This window comes from Archocentrus centrarchus, chromosome 7 (genome assembly GCF_007364275.1).
Source record: "Archocentrus centrarchus isolate MPI-CPG fArcCen1 chromosome 7, fArcCen1, whole genome shotgun sequence".
Classification (NCBI taxonomy): Eukaryota; Metazoa; Chordata; class Actinopteri; order Cichliformes; family Cichlidae; genus Archocentrus; species Archocentrus centrarchus.
This window is the reverse complement of record NC_044352.1, coordinates 21,528,891-21,554,280: the sequence shown is the minus strand read 5'-3', so window position 1 is coordinate 21,554,280 and position 25,390 is coordinate 21,528,891. Positions and strand designations below refer to the sequence as shown.

The following is a 25,390-nucleotide window of genomic DNA, read 5'->3' as shown; positions in this document are numbered from 1 at the left end:
ATTTTAGTGGGGACCATACTTATTTTAGTTTATACTGGTTTATACTGTGGATATATGGTGCATATCCCACAATAAAATCTGGCATAACCAAAGAGTGCTTTAATTATGCCAAAGTTACAAAGAGTTCTTTTCTCTTCAGGCATGAAAGTAAGTAACTGTAAAGTGGCATAAACCTTACATTTGGTGGTGACCTAATAAATTTGTTGAACACTGTACATGCACATGCACGGGGTGTGGGTGTGAGAACAGATTCTTCCTGATCCAAGTCTTTTTTAAAAGAAACTCCAGGGCCACTATTAATCTGGGTGTGGTATTTCATGTTTTTTCATGCTTCTTACCTTTATTTCAAACAATTATTCAGACACTAATTACAGTTGTCTCTAAACCGTCCACTAAACAGGTTAATTCACTTTAATGACAGCAGAATGTATTTTTTCCAGTGATCTCTGACTTCATAAAAAACTGCTATATGTTAAATGGTTGCAAAATAACAAGATATTGAGATTTCTGCAGATGTTAGATAAGCATTATTGAATTGATCCTTTTCAACAGAAAGCAAGACATGTGGTTCCTATGACTCTCATCAGTGTGGGTTGAACTCATTCACACACAGACTCTCCATTCCCACAGCTTGAGTGAATGAAAATGCCTGTTTATGGGTTTGGTGCACAGGCAAATGAAAGTACACTGTGCCATCGCTTAATTTGACTAATGTTCCTCAGCACAATGTACAGCAGGGCTGGAAGATTCTGGTTCTTGTAGAAAAGCACAGGTCATTTTTGCAGGGCACATCTTGAATGAATAAGACCGCTTTGTTCCCACCTTTTATTAGCTGAGTAGGAAGGGGGAGGGACTTCAGGTCCATTGTAAGGCCCCTTTGTGGAGGAATCCTGCTCTACAGATCTGATTGTTTGGTTTCCTGAATGTATCTGGAATAAAGGAACAGACCCTCACATAAACAAAACTTGTAGGATATCCTTGATGACCCAGGGAACATTTAGGTGTAGCTAAATTGTTGCTACAACTTCAAGAATTCAGGGAAATTAAGGTCACTGAAACTTGTTCAACAGGTTTTTTATTTTGTGCTGTAATGCAATGTCAACATTTTTGCTGCTTGCAGAGTTGTTGGACTGGTTTGTACCACACCACATGACAATCCTCAAATAGCATGAATTCTGATCTGGTCCATCCATTTAGATTCATGTGAGAAGACATTCATTTCATCCATCACAAAGGTTTATTGAAGAAGTAAAGCTTAAAACATCATACAGTCATAACATGGCCACAGTTACTGGTTTGGAATTTTGTATATCCAGGCAGGCCTATTGCAGCTAAGAGTAAATTTATTTTTAAACACATGACTAGTAGTCATGGGAAAGTTATAACCCACTGTCCTATCACATGCACAAATCTAATCAGTACAATATGACTCAGTGCAATAAACAGAATTTATAAATCTAATTGAGAGGGTGTCAGGCTATACAAAAACATCTAGTTCTTTTTAAGATTACATGATAGCAATGTTAATCTACCACTGATTCTGACAGCTCTGATGACGCTGAAAGTCTGCTATCTCAAAAGTGAATCTGAGAACTGAGAATGGATAGCAGACACATTATTTAAATACCTTACAGTATTTAATAAAGTTTTCTTTTCAAGTAATCTGGGATTTCCCCCATTACCTTCCATAAAAACCATCCTACATCAGGACAAATTTTAATTTGGATTGGTCCTTTCCCAGTTACATTTTCACAGGTGATTAGAGTGTTTGCTTACATGGACCAAGTATTATTATTATTATTTGGGAAATAGGAATAATATCAGATAAAAGGGGAAAGAGGCTCCATCTTTTTAGAGATCTGGGAAAATACGTTTGTGACTTTACACAATCAGGTACTCAAACACACACACACACACACACGAACAAATAATATATAATATACTGTGTCATATTTCTGGATCGATAAAGCTGCATCTTCTGATGGTCTGGGGTCTTTTGTGTGGAGTTTGCGTAAATTTCCCGGTGCCTGCGTGGGTTTCCTCCAGGCGCGCAGGCGTCCTCCCGCAATCCAAAGGCACGTATGTTAGGTTAATTGGTTAATTGGTGTGATATGTATCGTTCTGAATAAATATATGGTTAAATTTGGCTTGTATATAAACGTTAGACCATTCCTCCACTCGTTCCATTCTTTTGGCACCGCCTTTGAACCAATTGGGAGAGCGGATAGGTGGGCCATGGTGGAAAACCAGCCAATCATAGTGTCACTCTTTGCAGGCTCCCTTTGCATTACGACCTGCAGACACAATATGTGTTTGTCACAGTGCATCGTGTTGGTTGAGGAGTTGCTCTGTGAATAATTGGTGTTAGCAAAATTTGATTTGCAATATTACAATTTTATTTTTATTTTTTTAATTTTCGCTGCCGCGCAGTGAGACAGTCGGAGCTTTGAGGGCGCTCCGTGTTTTCCAAAGACCAAAATAGTCGCTGTCAGGAGGACTACTGTTTTGTTGATGTCATCCGCGGTAGAGCTGTAGCGACCTTCAATTTCTAGGCACGAAAACAAAGACGCGTTTTGGGGTTTTTTTGTGTTTTTTTTTTTTTACCCCCTCCTCTTTGTTTTGTATGTCGGTGACACTAGTAACGAGGATGGGACTATTGCTACGCGGTATCCTGCTGTTATCGGCTTGCACTTTGACAGCAGGTGTAGATTTTCAGCTGGGATCCAACCCTTTCAGACAGTCGGTTTTTGTAAAGCGTTCAAACATTGAAGAGAAAGCTGCGAAAATCGTCAAGAGGTCTCTGCCTGCATGGCTGGCTCCAACAGCAAATCTTAAGCTAAAAAGGAGAAGCACCGAGGAGGAGGACTCGTGTAAAGCTCTACAAGGATATACCACCAAGTTGGCAGCCAACACCCACGATGTAAGTTACCAGCTGAGGTCCTGCTACACTTCGCGTGTCTGACAATTACGCGAGCCCAGAGAAGATGATGCGCAGGTGCAGGTGCACGACTAGGCCTAATAGGCTATTCGTTGCGCTCGTACTCACCAGTGGGCTCCCCGGTCTTTGTTTTATCTGCGTACCTTGCAGCCCAGAATATATAAAACAGTACTTTGTAACCATAAATAGATTTTAAACAAAACACCTTATGTATTACCATAAAAATGTTTTGCAGTGTTCTCTGTACTTTTCCCAGACTCAGGCAGTCATGTAAGGTATCATATTACCTTGTTGCCTAACACCTCTGGGCTACAATGATTTCTTTTCTTTAATATTTGGTGCAGTGAGGTGCACTGTTGAATCTTCCTCGTGCTTTAGACTTGCGTTGGTGCCACAGAATGACAACCGGACCGATTAACCTCTCCAAAGGTCGCACTAAAGGCTGTGACCTGTATGTTAACTGTCTTAAGCATGGAGCTGTATTCTGGTATTAAATGATCCCACTGTTCTCTGCCTTCGCTGGGTGAACATGCCTGAATGTCTTCAGGAAAATTGGCGCAGTGGGAATCCATGTGACTTACTGTGTGGCAGTTATTTTGCAATTAAAACTGTGTTCCTGTGGTACTGAAAATAGAGAGTCTGTTAAGATTCAGAGACTCTTTTTTTTTCTTTGTTTACAGCACAGAAAGGCAGAAAGCGAGAGCATCTGAATTAACATAGTTTATAAAATATCTGCACAAGAATGCAATAATTTCCACAATGCAAACGAGAGTCCTGTGCTGCTTATTTCCCTGGCTTCACTGCCATGTGATCAACTTTGCATTGCAGTCTTTGTGTACTTGGTCCAGGTAATCTGGGGTTGATAGAATTCCCTGAGGCTCAGTCTCCTTCTGGCCCTTACTTATGCTGAAAAAGGCACTTTGTGACAGTTGAAAAATAACGGGACACAAAATAGTATTCAAGATTTAAGCCTTCCAGGATGGTCTCTGATAACAAAAACTTTTTTTTCCTATAGCCCCACAGCTAAATAGGCTTGATTTCCTCCAAATTATAGCCCCAAAATTAAATGATTTGTGGTATGCTGTAGTTGCATTCAGAAGTCTTTCAATTAACTGCTTGAAGCCTTAGATCTGCTGCTAGATCTGGCTTGTTCTGATAACAGAACAGACACTTTGTACACGATGCCGTCTGTGCCAGAACACACGATGAGGGGAATCATGCTGCCAGTCAAAGCAAAAATACACTGGAAGCAAAATCCCAAATGGGCTGTAGCTGCAGTTTATTACAGTGTCAGGTTGTCCCTTTTTGTGAGCTCAGCTGAAGTAGTTGTTCTGTTTCTTAATGTGGTTCACACAGCTGTTAAGGCATGCTGATCAACCTTCGCTGTTTGCTTTTTATACATTTTACACACATATGAACATGTTTTTGCTGTTTTTCTCAGTTTGAATTCCATGACCTGAGTGGCTCGGTGTCGCTGGCTTGGGTTGGAGATGGAACAGGGGTGAGTGGACTTATTGCCATTTGCACCCAACATGTTTTACTTCAGTTTTGTTCCTCTAGGGAGTCGTTAAAGCAAACTTGGCTCAGTGAACTGAATCTAAATGACAGTTAATAAATAGTGCATGCTCCACTTTCCTCAAGCTGACCCTTCACTCTTGGCAGGTTATCCTGGCCTTGACGACCTTTCAGGTTCCTTTTTTCATGGTAAGACTCGGGCAGTCCAAGCTCTATCGAAGGTAATTCTTTGGAATTTACTTGTTAGAACAAAAGGACGTGGTATGCATTTTATTTGTATTTAATTTGACTGAAACAATTTTTCTGCCAGTGAGAACTACGGAAAGTCATTTGAGGATGTAACGAACCTCATCAACAACACCTTCATCAGATCAGAGTTTGGCATCGCAATCAGCCCCAGTAACTCAGGCAAAGTAAGCCATATCCTGATCAAGCCCTCCTCTCGCTTCACTTTTATGTCATGTACTCAAAAAGAGTATTTCAGAAGTGAACCGCCTCTATTATAAATGCTTTGCTGTGACGATCCTGTCGAACTCTGGTTTGTAGGTGATCCTGACAGCGGAAGTGTCTGGAGACCTTGAGACTCGCATTTTTGTCTCCGATGACTTTGGAAAGAGCTTCACCGATCAAAACTTGCCTTTCACCCCCTTGACTCAGATCACATACAACCCTGAGGATTCCAAAGTGCTGGTTGTCCTCAGCAGCACTGTAAGTCGTAAATATGAAAGGTCTGTACTTTGTCTGAAAAAGAACCAGTTTGGATTCAAGGTAGTTTGTGTTGTGCATATTAATCCCATAATTCAGTAAACAACCTTATTATTTGTTTTGTACATTTGTAAACTTTGCTTTGGAGTCTGTGTGCCAGCTTAGTGCATAGAGTTAAGTGTCATCCATACTAACTCGGGGCTGTTGCAGATATACTTTGAGTTTTGTTGTTTCCTTCCTCAGTATGATCTGTGGCTGTCTGAAGACTTTGGCTCAAACTGGAAGAAGATCCACAACATGGTGTGTCTGGTGAAATGGTAAGAAACAAGACAAACCAATTGCACCAGAATTTTCTTCAGGTGCTCTGTGAACAAGTACCAGCTTAATTCAATATCTACAAGCTTTGTGGAAATGTTTTTAGTGACTTTAAGGAGGAATGAAAACAAAATGCTTTCTAACTGCTATGGCATGCAGCACAGATTTCAAGAAGCGATTGTACAACCTGCCAGGCAGAATGACTTTTAGTTTCAGGTTCTCCAGCAGCCTAATTATTGCAGGCAGAGGAGGGCAGTGAATTTCCACCTCTCTATATAGTGCTTCATTGCTTATCTAAGTTATGCCAACCTGCTCATTTTCTGATTTTTAAGATAAGCAAAGGAAGACATAAGATTTTTGCGCTTATAAGACATGCATGTTCAGTGGTTTTCTTTCAGGCTTTAAAGGAACTAAAACTGCATTGCAGTCAGTGACTATTTAATTAACTGTGTTGTGGCCAAGCCCTTACAGCACAACTGTTTTTCAGGGCTCTTACTGGTATGTGTCACTTACTAATCTTGGCATTTCTCTGTCTTTTTAGTTTGACCTTTCAGGCTGTATTGTCTAGGTCACTCTGTCCAGAGGAACTGCTTGTACAAAGCGGTCTTCCTGAAACATAACCTTTCATTACGCTGAGCTTAACAGGCTGCTGGAAAATGGGTCATTTTCATCTGGGTCAGGAGTTTTCTGAACACAACACTCAACAGAAAGTACATATTTATAAAGGGTTGGGTGTATTTGATAAGCAGTGTCATGTGACCTGAAGTCTTACAGTGGAGTCTTACATGAGGCCTGATTTCTTCCTTGTTGCAAAAATGCTTCTGTGTGCATTGTTGTTTCTTATGATACTGTTGACATATTTATCAATAAAGCAGCCTACATCTGTTTTGCTAAATATGCCACTGACTGTGTAATCACTCTATGATCTGCACTCTGCTTCTAGGGGAAGAAAAAATACCATCTACTTTACAGCCAGCCTCAATGGTTCCTGCAGTAAGTGATCCCTTATCTATCCAAAGCTGCAATAAAATGTGACATATGCAAACTCAATTGAGATGTACTTTGGTCTATTTTTATTTTTTGTAGATGTAAATGTAGTGTAAATTATTTCACTAAAAACGAAAGCAAATTGATGCACACTTCTGCTCAGATGTATTCATATCTTCATCCTTTCAGGATTTAGCCTGTTATTCCTCTTGAACACTATTTGTAACTGTTAGCTGCACTTATATATCTGCATGCACTTGTTGCAAATTTTATTTCAGGTGATCGAGGAATGTTGGATCTGAGGAGGACGACGGACTATGGTGAAACCATCAAGACTGTTGCCAGTAAGATCTACTCTTTTGGCCTCGGCGGACGCTTCCTCTTTGCATCTATAATGACGGGCAAGGTCAGTATACAGTGAGTTGAGTTCTAGGCAATATGCAAACAAGATCAGGCTATCAGGACATTATTATTTTGTAGTATAGGCATATTCAGAATAGCTGTTCTTGTCCCTGTGTTGGGTAAAAGAGACGTTAGTGAGTTTATGTAACTACACACACATGGGGAAGTTTAAAACTAACATCACAAGTGATGAAGAAATTGGCTGAAAGCAATATGTTTGTTAAAGATATTCATGTTCCTCTGTTCTTATAAGCCGTATTTACTGAATTTTACTGTTGCAGCCTACATTTTTTTATTTAAATGGGACAGTGTAAAACAGTTCCAACACAAAGCATGAAACTGATGTACTGCACATAGAATTTATAGCTATCACTAATTTCCAACACTTGTCAGGCTTTTACATGCACAAACAAATGCAAAGCAATATGAGAATAGCTTGCTAAATGTTCTTCTAATTTGCCTATGTACAGGCAAATAATATTAATAATATGTAAGCTGTTCCTGTCCTCACCTCCCTCCATCCATTTCATCCTTTCAAACCTTTTCCATAGGGCACTCTGCGGGTGATCCACGTATCCGTGGATCAGGGTGATAGCTGGAACATGGCCCAGCTGCCTCCTGTTGGTCATGAGCAGTTCTACTCTATCCTGGCAGCGAATGATGAAATGGTCTTCATGCATGTTGATGAGCCAGGAGGTCAGCAGATACACAAACTCCATCCGTTTGCATGTGGTGTTGTAGCTTTTAGCGTTTGTCCATGTGGGGAATTGAATGCAAACTGCGGTAGTTATAATGCTGCATCTTTGTGACTTGCATTACAGTTTTTAAACATGTAAAACTTTGTAATGTTAATAATATTGTTATTAAGTAATATTAATAATATATTAAATTATTTATGATATTGTTGAGCTGACCTAATACAGACAATGAACACCAGGCACTCCTTTAATTCTTTTATCTGTGCTCACATGAGCAACTAGACCTTCAACATAATAACCTTGTTGGGTAACAGTGTGCCAGAAAAAACCACAGGAAGGAAATTATTAGTGAAAATGTGCTTCATTCAAAAACCGTCACTCCGAAAAACTTTTCGGAGTGACTCAAACTTTGGAGCGGTAGCATAAGCAGCACTTCCAAATCACTTTTGTTAAAAAGGCCCTAGAGCTTATTATGCCACACCCTTGACTGAGACAGTGCATCTCAGCGTATCTTATTACCAGCCCTGAAACACAATCTAGTTTTATTACCTTACATTATATTTTAATACATTTTTTTTCCGCCTACAGATACAGGATTTGGTACAGTCTATGTCTCAGACGATCGCGGCACTGTGTACTCCAAGTCACTGGAGCGCCACCTTTATACCACCACGGGGGGCGATACAGACTTCACCAATGTCACTTCCCTAAGAGGAGTTTTCATCACCAGTGTCCTGGCTGAAGGTAGCTCTACTCGATGTTCTCGGATAAAGAAATAACACATGCGTGTACTGAAATTCCCCTAGAAACACACACGTGTGACTTCTCCCTTGTATACCAGAGGGAGGGTGTTGGGTAAATATTTAATTAGCTGCTCAGTGCATCTGAGCACCAGCTAAGCCTCGCACACAGTATAACTCTGACCATCGCATTGCTTCCCATTACTTATTTTTAATGTATTAAATTTCAGTTTTTTCCCCACATGCTGTTTCTAGACAGGAACTTCCAAAAGAAAATTTCTGCAACTGTAAAAGTTTTATTTTGTTGTTCCAGATAACTCTGTGCAGTCTGTGGTGTCCTTTGATCAGGGAGGGGAGTGGATACCCCTCCAGAAACCTGCCAACAGCAAGTGTGATGCTACAGCCAAGGACCCAGACAAGGTAAAAAAATAAATAAATAAAAGGAGAAAATATAGGAAGTTGTGTCTAGAGGAAAACAACAAAATTGATCTGTCCTAATGAAAACTTTTGTGTATGTCTCTAAGCTATAGTATCAAACTGAGCTCTGATAAATCAGTTTTCAAGTACAGATTGTGATTTCATTGTTAATGCTAACGCTGGGTTGTATGACCAAAGATTTTTATACTGGCAGTTTCAGTATATCATGAGTATATCATGGTGGTATTATTATTATTATTATTATTATTATTATTATTATTATTATTTCTGTAAAACTGAGCCTTTATATACATTTACAGTGGCTTATTTTTTAGGAATTTTTGTGTGTGTGTTTAAAAAGTGAGGTAAGGTGTCCACATCTTGTATGATGGAGGATTTGGAATGTAACCCAGTGGTTTAGGGTTATTGTTTCACATAGCTTCCTCATAATTTGCCCCACACTGTGCCACTGGCCTTTACTGCTGTAGCGACAGAGCTCCTCCCAGCTGCTACCTACTCAGCTAGCATTAATCAGCATTTCTTTCATTCATCTAATTTTATAAATGTATGGTTATTAGTGTTAGAAATAGTTATGCTTCGCAAATTTTTGTGTGTCACGATGTTTGCGTGTTGAATAGAGGTATCTGTGGAATATTAATTGTCTTGTATTATTATTATTATGTGTGTGTGTGAGCCATATGATTAAAAACACATGAGAAGGGTTTACAGATAATAAAGGCCCCTCTGTATGTGCTGTTATCAGTAGCCAATAATATAATTCATTAAAGGCACTTGAAAAGCCTCTGTGTTTGTGGTCACAGATATAGTGGTATTTGGAAGCTAGGGCCAGTACATCTGGTATACTGCCCAGCTCTAGTTAATACTATAAATAGCCAGATACCAAATCGTGTTTGGTTTATGTCTGCAGTGCAGTCTTCACATCCATGCAGCTTACAGTACTTCTCAGAAGCTGAACATCCCCATGCTGCCTCTGACTGAACCAAATGCTGTGGGTCTCATCATAGCTCACGGTAAATCTCAAAGCTTTGATAAGAATTTTTTTTTTTAAACTTGATGTTATTCATCTTTAAAATGAGAAGTTGTTTTTTTGTTTTTTGGCCTGTCTAACATTTTTATATTTGTATCTGGTTTATCAGGAAGTGTTGGTGACGCTATCTCAGTGATGAGACCGGATGTGTATGTGTCTGACGACGGCGGCTATACCTGGATTAAGGCTCTTGATGGACCCCATCACTATGCTATTCTGGATTCAGGAGGTCTGCTGGTGGCTGTGGAGCACAGCACCACAAATCCTGTCAACAAGATAAAGTGAGTTACAGTTACAGGGAACAGCAGATTTCTGTTTGACCAGTATTTACTTTTATACATTCCTACCTGAATGTGTCCTGAATTAAATGGAAATTCACATCTTTCCGTTAATTTGATGGCATCTGAAAACGTCTGTTTAATGTCAAAAATCAGAACTCTGGTCACTTTTCCATAAATCTCAGAATAGTAATCTTACTAGGTTGGACCTGTTATGTATTATTTATCACTTGGAATAGGTCTCAACTGCTATAATAATCAATATGGATGCACAAGATTATAATGTGAGGCAGCACAGTGGTGCGGTGGCTTGCAAGAAAGTTCTAGGTTCAAATCCACCGTCTGGCTCAGTGAGTGTGGGTTCTCTCTGGGTACTCCAGCTTCCTCCTGCAGTCCAAACACATGCAGTTAGTGGGTTTAGGTTAATTGGTGATTCTAAATTGCCCATAAGTGTGAATGTGTGTGAATGTCTAACAAATAGAATGCTGATACTTTTATTTGCTGATGTTGGTTATGATGATGTTAGAAACAATTTTTGATGTTCTGCCAGATTTTCTACTGATGAAGGACAGTGCTGGAATGAGTACACCTTCACCAACGAACCAATCTACTTTACCGGGCTGGCGTCAGAGCCAGGAGCTCGCTCTATGAATGTTAGCATCTGGGGCTACACAGACTCTTTCATTAGCCAATATTGGACCTCCTTTACCATTGATTTCAGGGAACTTCTCACCAGAAACTGTGAGTAATATGATTTAAAGATATTTTTTTAAATGTGTTTTGTTTGAAGTTACACATGGTGTAATATTTAAAAAAAAAAAAAAAATTTTATATATATAATATATATAATATAATATAATATAAAATATAATATAATAAAACTTTTTTTTTTTTTTTTTAAGGTGGAGACAGTGACTATGTGCAGTGGTTGGCCCACTCTGATGATCTCAGTGATCCCAATGACGGTTGCTTGCTGGGCTACAAAGAGACGTTCTTGCGTCTCAGAAAGGACTCAGTTTGCTGGAACGGGCGCGATTACAAAGTTAACACTCAGCCAAGCCCGTGTCTGTGCACCCTGGATGACTTCATGTGGTAAGACTTCACTCAGTCACATGCTCAAACTGTCAAAATCCTCAACTTAGTGTCATCCTCACTTACTGTCAGATATCAGCATATAATGTTATACAATTGCAGCTTCAAGAATAACTAAAATGTACTGAGGACTGAGTAAGTTACTTTGGCCACCCTTCCTTACTGACTGTTTGCAGCGACTTTGGATACTACCGTAAAGAGAACAGCTCAGAGTGTGTGGAGCAGCCGGACCTGCAAGGCAAAGTGTTGGAGTTCTGTCTGCAGGGCAAAGAGGAGCTATTGCAGACTAGTGGGTAAGGCTTCAGCTTTGGCCTCCATATGCAAGAGAACAGCAGTTGCTGACAATCATTTGCTTTGATCAGTACCATCTGACTTTTTTTTTTAACAATAGTTAAACAGATAATATGTAGATTAAAATGTGAAACTTTTTTTTTCCAAGCGAGAGATGAGAATCAGGAAGTAACTGTCATGCAGAGAGTAGTCAGAGGAAGTAGATGAGGGTGATGGTGAGACTCATGTTGTTAATAAGTAAGAGTGCAAAAAGTACAAAGTGCATTTTTGGTTAGTCTTGTTTGTCTTACTGCGCACCTACTGATTTATAAAAAGTGTTGTTTTTTTTTTTTTTTTTTTTTTTTTTTAATTTTCTTCAGTCATCCATGTAGTTTTAGAAAAATATATCAAGGCTTTGCTTATGCAACATAACTTCTTAACCTGTAGAATGAGCATAAATACGGCCTGCTGGGAACAGCTTTCAGAACTGGGTTATTAACAGGAAGATTCTTCTTATTCAGTTTCTGTCAGTCGAGGCCACGGCCAAATCCCCAACTATCATGCACTCTTGATAGAGTGATGATGCAATCCCCAATGTGCTCTTGGTCCACAGCTACAGGAAAATCCCTGGAGATAAATGTGAGGGAGGAAAGACACCTAAGCGTGAAGAGATTGACCTCAGCAAGAGGTGTGTGAGTGACCTGGTCAACCAAGAATTTGTGGTCAGTATCTCTGCATACTTACTTACTGTAAATATTATACATGTATTCATGCAGGCATAGTAGTGGTTCCATAGTGTAGTTGTTTACACATTTGTGTAACATGCAAATGATCTCCAATTTGAGACTGGGAAGAGACACAGATGCACCAAGAAGGGAATCTGGTGTAAAAATGCCAAATCAAATATACAGAGCAGTCTGCTGAGGTGACCCTTTGTAAATAAGGGAGCAGCTCAATGAAGCTTTTTTTTTTTTTTTATTATTATTAGGCCCGAGCCGACGAAGTCTCGGCGAGGAGCCTATTGGATTCACTATGCCACATACCCCAAAATGCGTTAAAATCCCCACGGTCGCATGGGACGCGGTCGCCAGTGACCCCCGACCTCATAGGGACGTGGGTCAGGTCGAGACGTTTCCGAAAAGGTATGCGTCGGGGTGACTGGGAAAACGCCTAATTGTTTTTGCTCGAATTCTCCATTATTCTTTATTATTATTTTTCTTTATTAGGCCCGAGCCGACGAAGTCTCGGCGAGGAGCCTATTGGATTCACTATGCCACATACCCCAAAATGCGTTAAAATCCCCACGGTCGCATGGGACGCGGTCGCCAGTGACCCCCGACCTCATAGGGACGTGGGTCAGGTCGAGACGTTTCCGAAAAGGTATGCGTCGGGGTGACTGGGAAAACGCCTAATTGTTTTTGCTCGAATTCTCCATTATTAGGCCCGAGCCGACGAAGTCTCGGCGAGGAGCCTATTGGATTCACTATGCCACATACCCCAAAATGCGTTAAAATCCCCACGGGCGCATGGGACGCGGTCGCCAGTGACCCCTGACCTCATAGGGACGTGGGTCAGGACGAGACGTTTCCGAAAAGGTATGCGTCGGGGTGACTGGGAAAACGCCTAATTGTTTTTGCTCGAATTCTCCATTATTCTTTATTATTAGGCCCGAGCCGACGAAGTCTCGGCGAGGAGCCTATTGGATTCACTATGCCACATACCCCAAAATGCGTTAAAATCCCCACGGTCGCATGGGACGCGGTCGCCAGTGACCCCTGACCTCATAGGGACGTGGGTCAGGTCGAGACGTTTCCGAAAAGGTATGCGTCGGGGTGACTGGGAAAACGCCTAATTGTTTTTGCTCGAATTCTCCATTATTCTTTATTATTATTTTTCTTTATTATTATTATACTTTCTCTCTCTTTGAACCCAAATTTGACCCCCTGAATGTGCACGAAAAGTCACCATTTTTTGCATGGTGGTCAGGTCTGGCGAAAAATTACGTATTTTAATGTCGCCACAAACTAACTCCAAAACACGGCTCCACAGCGCCCCCTGGAAATTTCATTTTTCGGTGCCCTTATGGGAGAGGCCAAATTCAAGTTTGCCCTAGAGTCATGAAATTCTCGTCACACATAGAGCATGTCTGGGCAAACAATAAATCCTCTTGAGGCACCCCTCCATGACCCACAGGAAATCCACCAGGTTGACTTGAAATTTGGCTTTCGCCGAGTCAGCAATTTCGCTCACCTTGTATTTGCGCGAACTTCTCCTACAGCATTTGACCCACAAACACCAAAACGGCTCAGCATCATTTAGAGACATAGGGCATCTAAAGTTATCGAAGGCTTCGTATTCAATTCAATGGTCTTGTCACACTAGGCCCCTGAAGTTGGCCTTCGTTTGACCAAAAATTCCGGTCTTCTTTCCTGCCATCAATCGCACATGCTTTGCCCGATCTGCCCCAAAATGGAATCATTTATGAACACACCTACACTGAATCCATAAGTGCAGAAACCACGTCGATTGATGCCATAGCGCCCCCCTACAGAACAAAATGAAAATTTGTATGGGGGTCCACAAAATTAGTTTCTCTGGTATGCATGACAATTTTTTTACACAATCTTCTGATCCTCCTGGTCAGAAAAGGCAATCAGACCTATGCCCAATTTTGCACGCCACAGGCGCCACCACACCGCAAATGTGCGTTGCGTTTATATGGGGAGCCAACAATTTACTTTCTCAGACATGCATGCAATTCGAGACAAACATTCTGTACCCCAGCACGATCAAAAAAGTCAATGAGACCCATGCCCACATTCCCACAGGAAATCCGCTAGCTTGGCTTGAAATTCTGTTTTTGCCAATTTTGCACTGTTGGACACCTCATATTTGCTCGAACTTCTCCTAGGGCATTTGACGCGCTAACACCAAAATGCCTCTGCATCATCTAGAGACATAGGGCATCCAAAGTTATCGAAGGCTTCGTATTCAATTCACCGGGCTTGTCACATGAGGCCCCTGACTTTGGCGGTCGTTTGACCAAAAATTCCCGTACTCTTTCCTGTCATCAATCGCACGTGCTTTGCCCGATCTGCCCCAAAATGGAATAATTTATGAACACACCTACACTGAATCCATAAGTGGAGAAACAATGGCGATTGCTGCAATAGCGCCCCCTGCAGAAGAAACTGAAATTTTGTATGGTGGTCCACCGCATTGGTTTCTTTGAAATGCATGAAAATTTTTTTACATGTTCGTCAGATACTCCTGATCAGAAAAGTCAATCAGACCTATGCCCTATTTTGCACGCTGCAGCCGTGACCACCACCCCAATGTCAAGATGACATCATTATGGAGAGACCACAACCTTGTCACACGTATTGCGCAATCACTCACGCACTCTTCCTGCACTTTGCTTGCATTTTCCTTTCCCTTATGTACTGTACAAGACTTCATTTAGATTTGTGGATTCAGAGCAACAAGTGCACTAGTGCCCCCTACAGATGGAACAAAAGCATTAGATGGTGGGAATCACATTTAGGTTTTCTGAAATGCATGAAAAACGGTAGAAAACTTCGCCACAGTCAAATAGATAGATTCAACGGTGTTATCATGTCCATCCTTGCCAAGATTTTCATCTTTTGCCAGTGGGGATTACATTTGGCAGAACAGGTGGCTCTCTGACAGCTTGAAGGGGGATCTCAGGTGGCTCGCAGGTGGGTAGCAGGCTGTTTGCAGGGCACGTTGTTCGCAGGGAAGGCAGGTCGCAGGTTGCAGGAGCAGCGGCTCTCAGGCGGCATGCAGTGGGGTTTGCGGGGCTCGCAGGTGGCTGGCTGGAGATTTGCGGAGCGCGTCGGGGGCCCGCGGGGGGTTCGCGGGGGCTCACTTGCGGCTCGCGCTGGGTTTGGCGGTCGCGCACGCAGCGAGGGCCGTAAAACGCCGCTTGCGGCTTTAATTATTATTATTATTATTATTATTTTTCTTTATTATTATTATACTTTCTCTCTCTTTGAACCCAATTTTGAGCCCCTGAACATGCGCGAAAACTCACCATTTTTTGCATGGTGGTCAGGTCTGGCGAAAAATTACGTATTTTAATGTTGCCACAAACTAACTCAAAAACACGGCTACACTGCGCCCCCTGGAAATTTCATTTTTCGGGCCCCTATGGGACAGGCCAAATTCAAGTTTGCCCTAGATTCATGAAATTCTCGTCACACATAGATCATGTCAGGACAAACAAAAAATCCTCTTGACGCACCCCTGCATGACCCACAGGAAATCCACCAGGTTGACTTGAAATTTGGCTTTCGCCGAGTCAGCAATTTCGCTCACCTTGTATTTGCGCGAACTTCTCCTACAGCATTTGACCCACAAACACCAAAATGGCTCAGCATCATTTAGAGACATAGGGCATCTAAAGTTATCGAAGGCTTCGTATTCAATTCAACGGGCTTGTCACACGAGGCCCCTGAATTTGGCGTTCGTTTGACCAAAAATTCCGGTCCTCTTTCCTGCCATCAATCACACATGTTTTGCCCGATCTGCCCCAAAATGGAATCATTTATGAACACACCTACACTGAATCCATAAGTGCAGAAACCACGTCGATTGATGCCATAGCGCCCCCTACAGAACAAAATGAAAATTTGTATGGGGGTCCACAAAATTAGTTTCTCTGGTATGCATGAAAATTTTTGTACACAATCTTCAGATCCTCCTGGTCAGAAAAGGCAATCAGACCTATGCCCAATTTTGCACGCCACACGCGCCACCACAGCGCAAATGTGCGTTGCGTTTATATGGGGAGCCAACAATTTACTTTCTCAGAAATGCATGCAATTCGAGACAAACATTCTGTACCCCAGCACGATCAAAAAAGTCAATGAGACCCATGTCCACATTCCCACAGGAAATCCGCTAGCTTGGCTTGAAATTCTGTTTTTGCCAATTTTGCACTGTTGGACACCTCCTATTTGCGCGAACTTCTCCTAGGGCATTTGACGCGCTAACACCAAAATGGCTCTGCATAATCTAGAGACATAGGGCATCCAAAGTTATCGAAGGCTTCGTATTCAATTCAACGGGCTTGTCACACGAGGCCCCTGAATTTGGCATTCGTTTGACCAAAAATGTCTGTCCTCTTTCCTGCCATCAATCGCACGTGCTTTGCCCGATCTGCCCCAAAATGGAATCATTTATGAACACACCTACACTGAATCCATAAGTGGAGAAACAATGGCGATTGCTGCAATAGCGCCCCCTACAGAAGAAACTGCAATTTTGTATGGAGGTCCACCGCATTACTTTCTTTGAAATGCATGACTCTTGCTCCAGCCTCTGACGGGGACGGTCGCATTCTATCTCTCTCCCTGCCCTCCCTATCTTTCCTGCTTGCTGCTTGCTGTGAGAGCGTCTCTTGCACACTGTTCGAATAAGAATAAGATTGAGAGCAATATGGATTTGGCAAACTGGGCCTTCAAGACCATGGATCGAATTTTTTCCACTATGAGATCTGGGAAAGGGGAGCCTGCGTGTCCGAGTGGAACAGACCCGGTTGGATACGTCATCGACTCTTGGAGCTCGTGGAGACCTGTGTGCTTCTCGGCCCTAGAGGTGGAAGACGTGGAAGACGCTTACATATTTGGCTATCTGGTAGCGGTATCTTTTCTGTTTGGGCTTGGAGGATACCTGATTTACCGTGAAATCAAGAAAACCTGGACGGCAGTTCGACATCTGCAGAGGCTGCCGACCCAGGTGGATGGGCTGACCAGAATGGTACAGACTCAGACTCAAAGCCTGATGAACCTGAGCCATAGACTTGGGGAGTAGCAGGTGAGAGGGGTTCGATCTGGAGATAAGGTACGGTTCTGCTCAGTGAGGACGGTAACTAATGAATTTGGATTATTGGATTTATTGAATGGTTTCCCAGTGAGACTGAAGGCTGTTGAAAAAACAAGCAGCCTGTTCCAAAACAACACCTGCATTATCAGAATTCGGCTCCCTAGCCGGCCTTGGCTGGCAATCATATCTCTCCAGAACTATGTGTGAAGGCCGCTATCCCCCTCAGCCCTCTCTGTGATTTGTGAAGCTGGATCTGGTGTACCAAGGCTGCTGATGATCTTCCATCACTATCAGCAAACTGTTTGCCTGAGAGCTGGCATCTGGGCTCCACAATGCCCCCACCCTCTCGTCTCCGTCTGCGTCCCCTCCTGACCCTGACCCTACCCACCATACTGCTATCCCGGCTTTATATGTGCAATATGCTTTTGCTGAGGTGTTTTTTGGAACCTCGTAAGGTGTTCTTTATGAACACAGTATGAGATGATTTTTTTGAACCTAACTATCCCAATGTATCTCTTTCTGTCTCTCTGCTAAAGGTAGCGCCGTTGTGAAACGGTTGCATGACCTCAGACATCTGTCCCCCCCTGTCTGTGTTATGTTTTTGTTTTGGATGGATGTTCTGTTAACTGCAATTTCCCCATTTGTGGGACTAATAAAGGCATTCTTGATTCTTGATTCTTGATTCTTGATGAAAATTTTTTTACATGTTCTTCAGATACTCCTGATCAGAAAAGTCAATCAGACCTATGCCCTTTTTGCACGCTGCAGCCGTGACCACCACCCCAATGTCAACATGACGTCACTATGGACAAACCACAACCTTGTCACACGTATTGCGCAATCACTCACGCACTCTTTCTGCACTTTGCTTGCCATTTCCTTTCCCTTATGTACTGGACAAGACTTAATTTAGATTTGTGGATTCAGAGCAACAAGTGCACTAGTGCCCCCTACAGATGGAACAAAAGCATTAGATGGTGGGAATCACATTTAGGTTTTCTGAAATGCATGAAAAAAGGTAGAAAACTTCGCAACAGTCAAATAGATAGATTCAACAGTGTTATCATGTCCATCCTTGCCAAGATTTTCATCTTTTGCCAGTGGGGATTACATTTGGCAGAACAGGTGGCTCTCTGACAGCTTGAAGGGGGATCTCAGGTGGCTCGCAGGTGGGTTGCAGGCTGTTTGCAGGGCAGGTTGTTCGCAGGGAAGGCAGGTCGCAGGTTGCAGGAGCAGCGGCTCTCAGGCGGCATGCAGTGGGGTTTGCGGGGCTCGCAGGTGGCTGGCTGGAGATTTGCGGAGCTCGTAGGTGGCTCGCTGGGGGTTCGCGGGGGCTCACTTGCGGCTCGCGCTGGGTTTGGCGGTCGCGCAGGCAGCGAGGGCCGTAAAACGCCGCTTGCGGCTTTAATTCTTTATTATTATTTTTCTTTATTATTATTATACTTTCTCTCTCTTTGAACCCAATTTTGACCCCCTGAACACGCGCGAAAAGTCACCATTTTTTGCATGGTGGTCAGGTCTGGCGAAAAATTACGTATTTTAATGTCGCCACAAACTAACTCAAAAACACGGCTACACTGCGCCCCCTGGAAATTTCATTTTTCGGGCCCCTATGGGAGAGGCCAAATTCAAGTTTGCCCTAGATTCATGAAATTCTCGTCACAAATAGATCATGTCAGGACAAACAAAAAATCCTCTTGAGGCACCCCTGCATGACCCACAGGAAATCCACCAGGTTCACTTGAAATTTGACTTTTGCCGAGTCAGCAATTTCGCTCACCTTGTATTTGCGCGAACTTCTCCTACAGCATTTGACCCACAAACACCAAAATGGCTCAGCATCATTTAGAGACATAGGGCATCTAAAGTTATCGAAGGCTTCGTATTCATTTCAATTGTCTTGTCACACTAGGCCCCTGAAGTTGGCCTTCGTTTGACCAATAATTCCGGTCCTCTTTCCTGCCATCAATCGCACATGCTTTGCCCGATCTGCCCCAAAATGGAATCATTTATGAACACACCTACACTGAATCCATAAGTGCAGAAACCACGTCGATTGATGCCATAGCGCCCCCTACAGAACAAAATGAAAATTTGTATGGGGGTCCACAAAATTAGTTTCTCTGGTATGCATGAAAATTTTTTTACACAATCTTCAGATCCTCCTGGTCAGAAAAGCCTATCAGACCTATGCCCAATTTTGCACGCCACACGCGCCACCACACCGCAAATGTGCGTTGCGTTTCTATGGGGAGCCAACAATTTACTTTCTCAGACATGCATGCAATTCGAGACAAACATTCTGTACCCCAGCACGATCAAAAAACTCAATGAGACCCATACCCACATTCCCACAGGAAATCCGCTAGCTTGGCTTGAAATTCTGTTTTTGCCAATTTTGCATTGTTGGACACCTCATATTTGCTCGAACTTCTCCTAGGGCATTTGACGCACTAACACCAAAATGGCTCTGCATCATCTACAGACATAGGGCATCCAAAGTTATCGAAGGCTTCGTATTCAATTCAACGGGCTTGTCACATGAGGCCCCTGAATTTGGCCTTCGTTTGACCAAAAATTCCCGTCCTCTTTCCTGCCATCAATCGCACATGCTTTGCCCGATCTGCCCCAAAATGGAATCATTTATGAACACACCTACACTGAATCCATAAGTGCAGAAACCACGTCGATTGATGCCATAGCGCCCCCTACAGAACAAAATGAAAATTTGTATGGGGGTCCACAAAATTAGTTTCTCTGGTATGCATGAAAATTTTTTTACACAATCTTCAGATCCTCCTGGTCAGAAAAGGCAATCAGACCTATGCCCAATTTTGCACGCTGCAGCCGTGACCACCACCCCAATGGCAAGATGACGTCACTATGGAGAAACCACTACCTTGTCACACGTATTGCGCAATCACTCACGCACTCTTTCTGCACTTTGCTTGCAATTTCCTTTCCCTTATGTACTGGACAAGACTTAATTTAGATTTGTAGATTCAGAGCAACAAGTGCACTAGTGCCCCCTACAGATGGAACAAAAGCATTAGATGGTGGGAATCACATTTAGGTTTTCTGAAATGCATGAAAAAAGGTAGAAAACTTCGCAACAGTCAAATAGATAGATTCAACAGTGTTATCATGTCCATCCTTGCCAAGATTTTCATCTTTTGCCAGTGGGGATTCCATTTGGCAGAACAGGTGGCTCTCTGACAGCTTGAAGGGGGATCTCAGGTGGCTCGCAGGTGGGTTGCAGGCTGTTTGCAGGGCACGTTGTTCGCAGGGAAGGCAGGTCGCAGGTTGCAGGAGCAGCGGCTCTCAGGCGGCATGCAGTGGGGTTTGCGGGGCTCGCAGGTGGCTGGCTGGAGATTTGCGGAGCTCGTACGTGGCTTGCTGGGGGTTCGCGGGGGCTCACTTGCGGCTCGCGCTGGGTTTGGCGGTCGCGCAGGCAGCGAGGGCCGTAAAACGCCGCTTGCGGCTTTAATTATTATTATACTTTCTCTCTCTTTGAACCCAATTTTGACCCCCTGAACATGCGCGAAAAGTCACCATTTTTTGCATGGTGGTCAGGTCTGGCGAAAAATTACGTATTTTAATGTCGCCACAAACTAACTCAAAAACACGGCTACACTGCGCCCCCTGGAAATTTCATTTTTCGGGCCCCTATGGGAGAGGCCAAATTCAAGTTTGCCCTAGATTCATGAAATTCTCGTCACACATAGAGCATGTCTGGACAAACAATAAATCCTCTTGAGGCACCCCTCCATGACCCACAGGAAATCCACCAGGTTGACTTGAAATTTGGCTTTCGCCGAGTCAGCAATTTCGCTCACCTTGTATTTGCGCGAACTTCTCCTACAGCATTGACCCACAAACACCAAAATGGCTCAGCATCATTTAGAGACATAGGGCATCTAAAGTTATCGAAGGCTTCGTATTCATTTCAATTGTCTTGTCACACTAGGCCCCTGAAGTTGGCCTTCGTTTGACCAATAATTCCGGTCCTCTTTCCTGCCATCAATCGCACATCCTTTGCCCAATCTGCCCCAAAATGGAATCATTTATGAACACACCTACACTGAATCCATAAGTGCAGAAACCACGTCGATTGATGCCATAGCGCCCCCTACAGAACAAAATGAAAATTTGTATGGGGGTCCACAAAATTAGTTTCTCTGGTATGCATGAAAATTTTTTTACACAATCTTCAGATCCTCCTGGTCAGAAAAGCCTATCAGACCTATGCCCAATTTTGCACGCCACACGCGCCACCACACCGCAAATGTGCATTGCGTTTATATGGGGAGCCAACAATTTACTTTCTCAGACATGCATGCAATTCGAGACAAACATTCTGTACCCCAGCACGATCAAAAAACTCAATGAGACCCATGTCCACATTCCCACAGGAAATCCGCTAGCTTGGCTTGAAATTCTGTTTTTGCCAATTTTGCACTGTTGGACACCTCGTATTTGCGCGAACTTCTCCTAGGGCATTTGACCCACTAAACCCAAAATGGCTCAGCATTATCTAGAGACATGGGGCATCCAAAGTTATCGAAGGCTTCGTATTCAATTCAACGGGCTTGTCACACGAGGCCCCTGAATTTGGCGTTCGTTTGACCAAAAATTTCTGTCCTCTTTCCTGCCATCAATCGCACGTGCTTTGCCCGATCTGCCCCAAAATGGAATCATTTATGAACACACCTACACTGAATCCATAAGTGGAGAAACAAAGGCGATTGCTGCAATAGCGCCCCCTACAGAAGAAACTGAAATTTTGTATGGAGGTCCACCGCATTACTTTCTTTGAAATGCATAAAAATTTTTTTACATGTTCTTCAGATACTCCTGATCAGAAAAGTCAATCAGACCTATGCCCTTTTTTGCACGCTGCAGCCGTGACCACCACCCCAATGTCAACATGACGTCACTATGGACAAACCACAACCTTGTCACACGTATTGCGCAATCACTCACGCACTCTTTCTGCACTTTGCTTGCCATTTCCTTTCCCTTATGTACTGGACAAGACTTAATTTAGATTTGTGGATTCAGAGCAACAAGTGCACTAGTGCCCCCTACAGATGGAACAAAAGCATTAGATGGTGGGAATCACATTTAGGTTTTCTGAAATGCATGAAAAAAGGTAGAACACTTCGCAACAGTCAAATAGATAGATTCACCAGTGTTATCATGTCCATCCTTGCCAAGATTTTCATCTTTTGCCAGTGGGGATTACATTTGGCAGAACAGGTGGCTCTCTGACAGCTTGAAGGGGGATCTCAGGTGGCTCGCAGGTGGGTTGCAGGCTGTTTGCAGGGCACGTTGTTCGCAGGGAAGGCAGGTCGCAGGTGGCAGGAGCAGCGGCTCTCGGGCGGCATGCAGTGGGGTTTGCGGGGCTCGCAGGTGGCTGGCTGGAGATTTGCGGAGCTCGTAGGTGGCTCGCTGGGGGTTCGCGGGGGCTCACTTGCGGCTCGCGCTGGGTTTGGCGGTCGCGCAGGCAGCGAGGGCCGTAAAACGCCGCTTGCGGCTTTAATTTTAATTTTCTTTGTTCATGCAAGAATATCTCTTCCTATACTGCCATGTTCTTTTTTGTTTGCTCTTACGTTCACAGGGGAACAGTATCTCCAAGCCTGTACCCATTGTGATAACAGTCATCATAGTCATACTTCTGAGTATTGCAGCAGGACTTGTCTTTGTCAAGAAATATGTCTGTGGCGGCAGGTTAGTGTACTTTGTCACACGTGATTTTACTCCAGTGGATAACCTAAGCCTGTCTACAGGAAAATATGTCCAACTTAACAAACTTTATATTCTCATTTTTAAAAATGCTCATTGTGTCTGCTTTGGATATATTTTTTAAAATGGCTTTGATTAACCTGAGCAATGTGTAACTGTGCCCTGCAGGTTCTTGGTTCACAGGTACTCTGTGCTACAGCAGCATGTTGAGGAGAATGCCACCGATGGGATGGACGACCCGCTGGAGACCAACCACACTCAGAACGGCAAAATACAGTTTCATGATGACTCCGATGAGGTACAGTGGATAACTTTTCTTCCCTTTTGGGAAATTTAACAAATGGACATCAGGAATAGGATTAGTGGTTAGATTTATGATCATAAAAACACGAGGTGTTCATTGCCTGTTTATTTTTATGTTGTTTACATTAAAAAAAACAACATTTAAATGTTTCAGCTCATTAGAAACTGAAATTTATTTATTAGGAAGTTTTCTAGGGCAGTATAGATATCTGGTTATGGTTAAAGGGAAAGGTAAATGTTTGCATGTGTCTTTGTTTGCTTACGTGTGTTGCCTCTTACTTCATTGGTATGTTCTTCTCTTTGCACAGGATCTGCTTGAATAGCAGGCACAACCTCTCAAGCAGCTGAGCAACACGTTTCCCAGGGACCCCGTGCCCTACTGCTGTTCCTGACTCTTGTCTCCAGTTACTTTTCCTTTTAACCTTTTAGTATAAACTTCAGCCTCAGCTACAGATGTAGAATCTGTGTCCTGCTGTCATTGGTTAAATCTAATGAATGTATGGGGGCTTTCTGAGACTAATGCCACAGTTGAGGTGCATTATAAAGGAGGTCTTATAGTGTTTTGCTTCAGTTATTGATTCTGTTGAGTGAGTTTGAATCCCAAAGTTATTTATTTTTAGGAGGTGAACTGATGTGGTAATCTAAACTGCTAGCAAAACCAGAGCAAATGCTTTTGAAGAGAAGCCGGTTGTATAAATCCACCACCGCTGCATTATGGGTTCTGCCTCTTCTGTCACCTTGGAGTGCTCCTGGAAATACTTCACACTCCTTTTCTCATGCACTTGTACATAAGCCTGTTTTTCTTTTTTTCTTTTATTTTTTGATGTGGTATGAGTTTGGTAAGTGTAAATAAAATCACATTTAAAAAAAAAAAAGTCACAGAGGTGGTGTCTGGTTAGTAACTCTTCCAGACCCCTTGACTCTCAACCTACTTTCAATGAACTATTTGTTCTCCGGTGGCCAGGAGGATATAAATTTGGGGTCTTAAGGCTCACTGAAATGTGAAATCTTGTATTTGGAACACAAGCTTCCAAATTTTTGGTACATTTTTGTCTTTAAAGTAATAAGGCATATGTGGAAATTTCCATTTCATAACATTTTATAGCAATAATTTTTAGATACATTCCATTCATTGTCCACGCACATGAAAAAGTCCTATTAGAACATGTTGTTTTTAGTTTTGTTTGTTGAACTGATGTCATTGTGCGTTAATGGTAAGGGTAGTTGAGTATGTCTGTTTCCGGACAGAATTTGTTTAAAACTTTGTCTGCAGTCTTCACTGCCTAAAGCACAAGGCCATTTGTAATGTTAGGAGTTTGTAGTTTAAGGTTTTTCTTAAATGTGACCTATTGTGATAAGACAATTAAGCAGCTTTTCTACTAACAGATGGTGGTTTGAAGATGTTCAGAAACTGCAGAAATTATTAAAGTTTGAGTGTAAAAATTCTTTTTTTTTTTTTTTTTTTTAAAAACCACACAAACCTATAACAAAGTTAATATCATTTGGGTCTGGAAACACAGGAGCAATATGAAAACAAAAATGATATATATATTTATATGTATATGTGTGCGTTGTATAGCATAATTCCTGCTTTAGACATGGCTCGATAAGAGGCAATACCATGCAAGAGTTTTGCTGTTTGGGGAGCAGTTATCTGAATTTGAAGTTATAGTAAACTGCTGTTTTGTTTTTAGTCAGTCTTAACAAATCTGTCTTATGTATTTTTTTTTTTCCTTGCAAACATTTGTTGCACAATTATTTGTCTGGCTTGTGTTAAAATTTATTTGTGACAAGCTCAGAGTTCAGAGTGCAGTAAATTGGATGTGGTTATACAAGTGCCTGGTGTGAGGACTTAAGGTGTGGCCAGCATCTATTTGCTGATTTTTATTTATATCACTGAACATGTAACTACTTTCATCTTGTATGTCAGTGACATCCCTAAGTTGCACTTGTTGCCGAAGATTAATTCTTGAGCGGTAAATGTCTGTTTTATATGAGCTCCCACCGAACTGCATGTAAACTTTCAGTAATACTTATATCCACAGCTTTGAAAAGAAAATAACCTGTTTTTTTTTTCTATGTTGGTATGA

At 42.4% G+C, this 25,390-nt stretch overlaps 1 protein-coding gene across 1 annotated transcript; it reads left to right on the top strand.

Moving 5' to 3' along the window:
- The first annotated feature begins 2,340 nt into the window (after positions 1 to 2,340).
- Positions 2,341 to 24,762, top strand: sort1b (sortilin 1b). The gene is made up of 20 exons (XM_030733553.1): positions 2,341 to 2,920; positions 4,380 to 4,439; positions 4,601 to 4,674; positions 4,764 to 4,866; positions 5,000 to 5,161; positions 5,402 to 5,475; positions 6,417 to 6,466; positions 6,739 to 6,866; positions 7,414 to 7,558; positions 8,149 to 8,304; positions 8,614 to 8,720; positions 9,646 to 9,748; positions 9,875 to 10,046; positions 10,594 to 10,784; positions 10,946 to 11,135; positions 11,312 to 11,428; positions 12,019 to 12,127; positions 22,873 to 22,982; positions 23,166 to 23,295; positions 23,609 to 24,762. Exons 1-20 carry the CDS (start codon positions 2,624 to 2,626, stop codon positions 23,621 to 23,623), a joined length of 2,493 nt encoding a protein of 830 aa, XP_030589413.1. The 5' UTR covers positions 2,341 to 2,623; the 3' UTR covers positions 23,624 to 24,762.
- The last annotated feature ends 628 nt before the right edge of the window (positions 24,763 to 25,390 follow it).

Excerpts from the sequence above, each read along its gene's own strand:
- sort1b (XM_030733553.1), top strand. The coding sequence starts at position 2,624 with ATGTCGGTGACACTAGTAACGAGGATGGGACTATTGCTACGCGGTATC. Across the intron at positions 5,162-5,401 it reads TGGTTGTCCTCAGCAGCACT|TATGATCTGTGGCTGTCTGA; the intron begins GTAAGTCGTAAA and ends TTCCTTCCTCAG. Across the intron at positions 8,721-9,645 it reads CAGCCAAGGACCCAGACAAG|TGCAGTCTTCACATCCATGC; the intron begins GTAAAAAAATAA and ends TTATGTCTGCAG.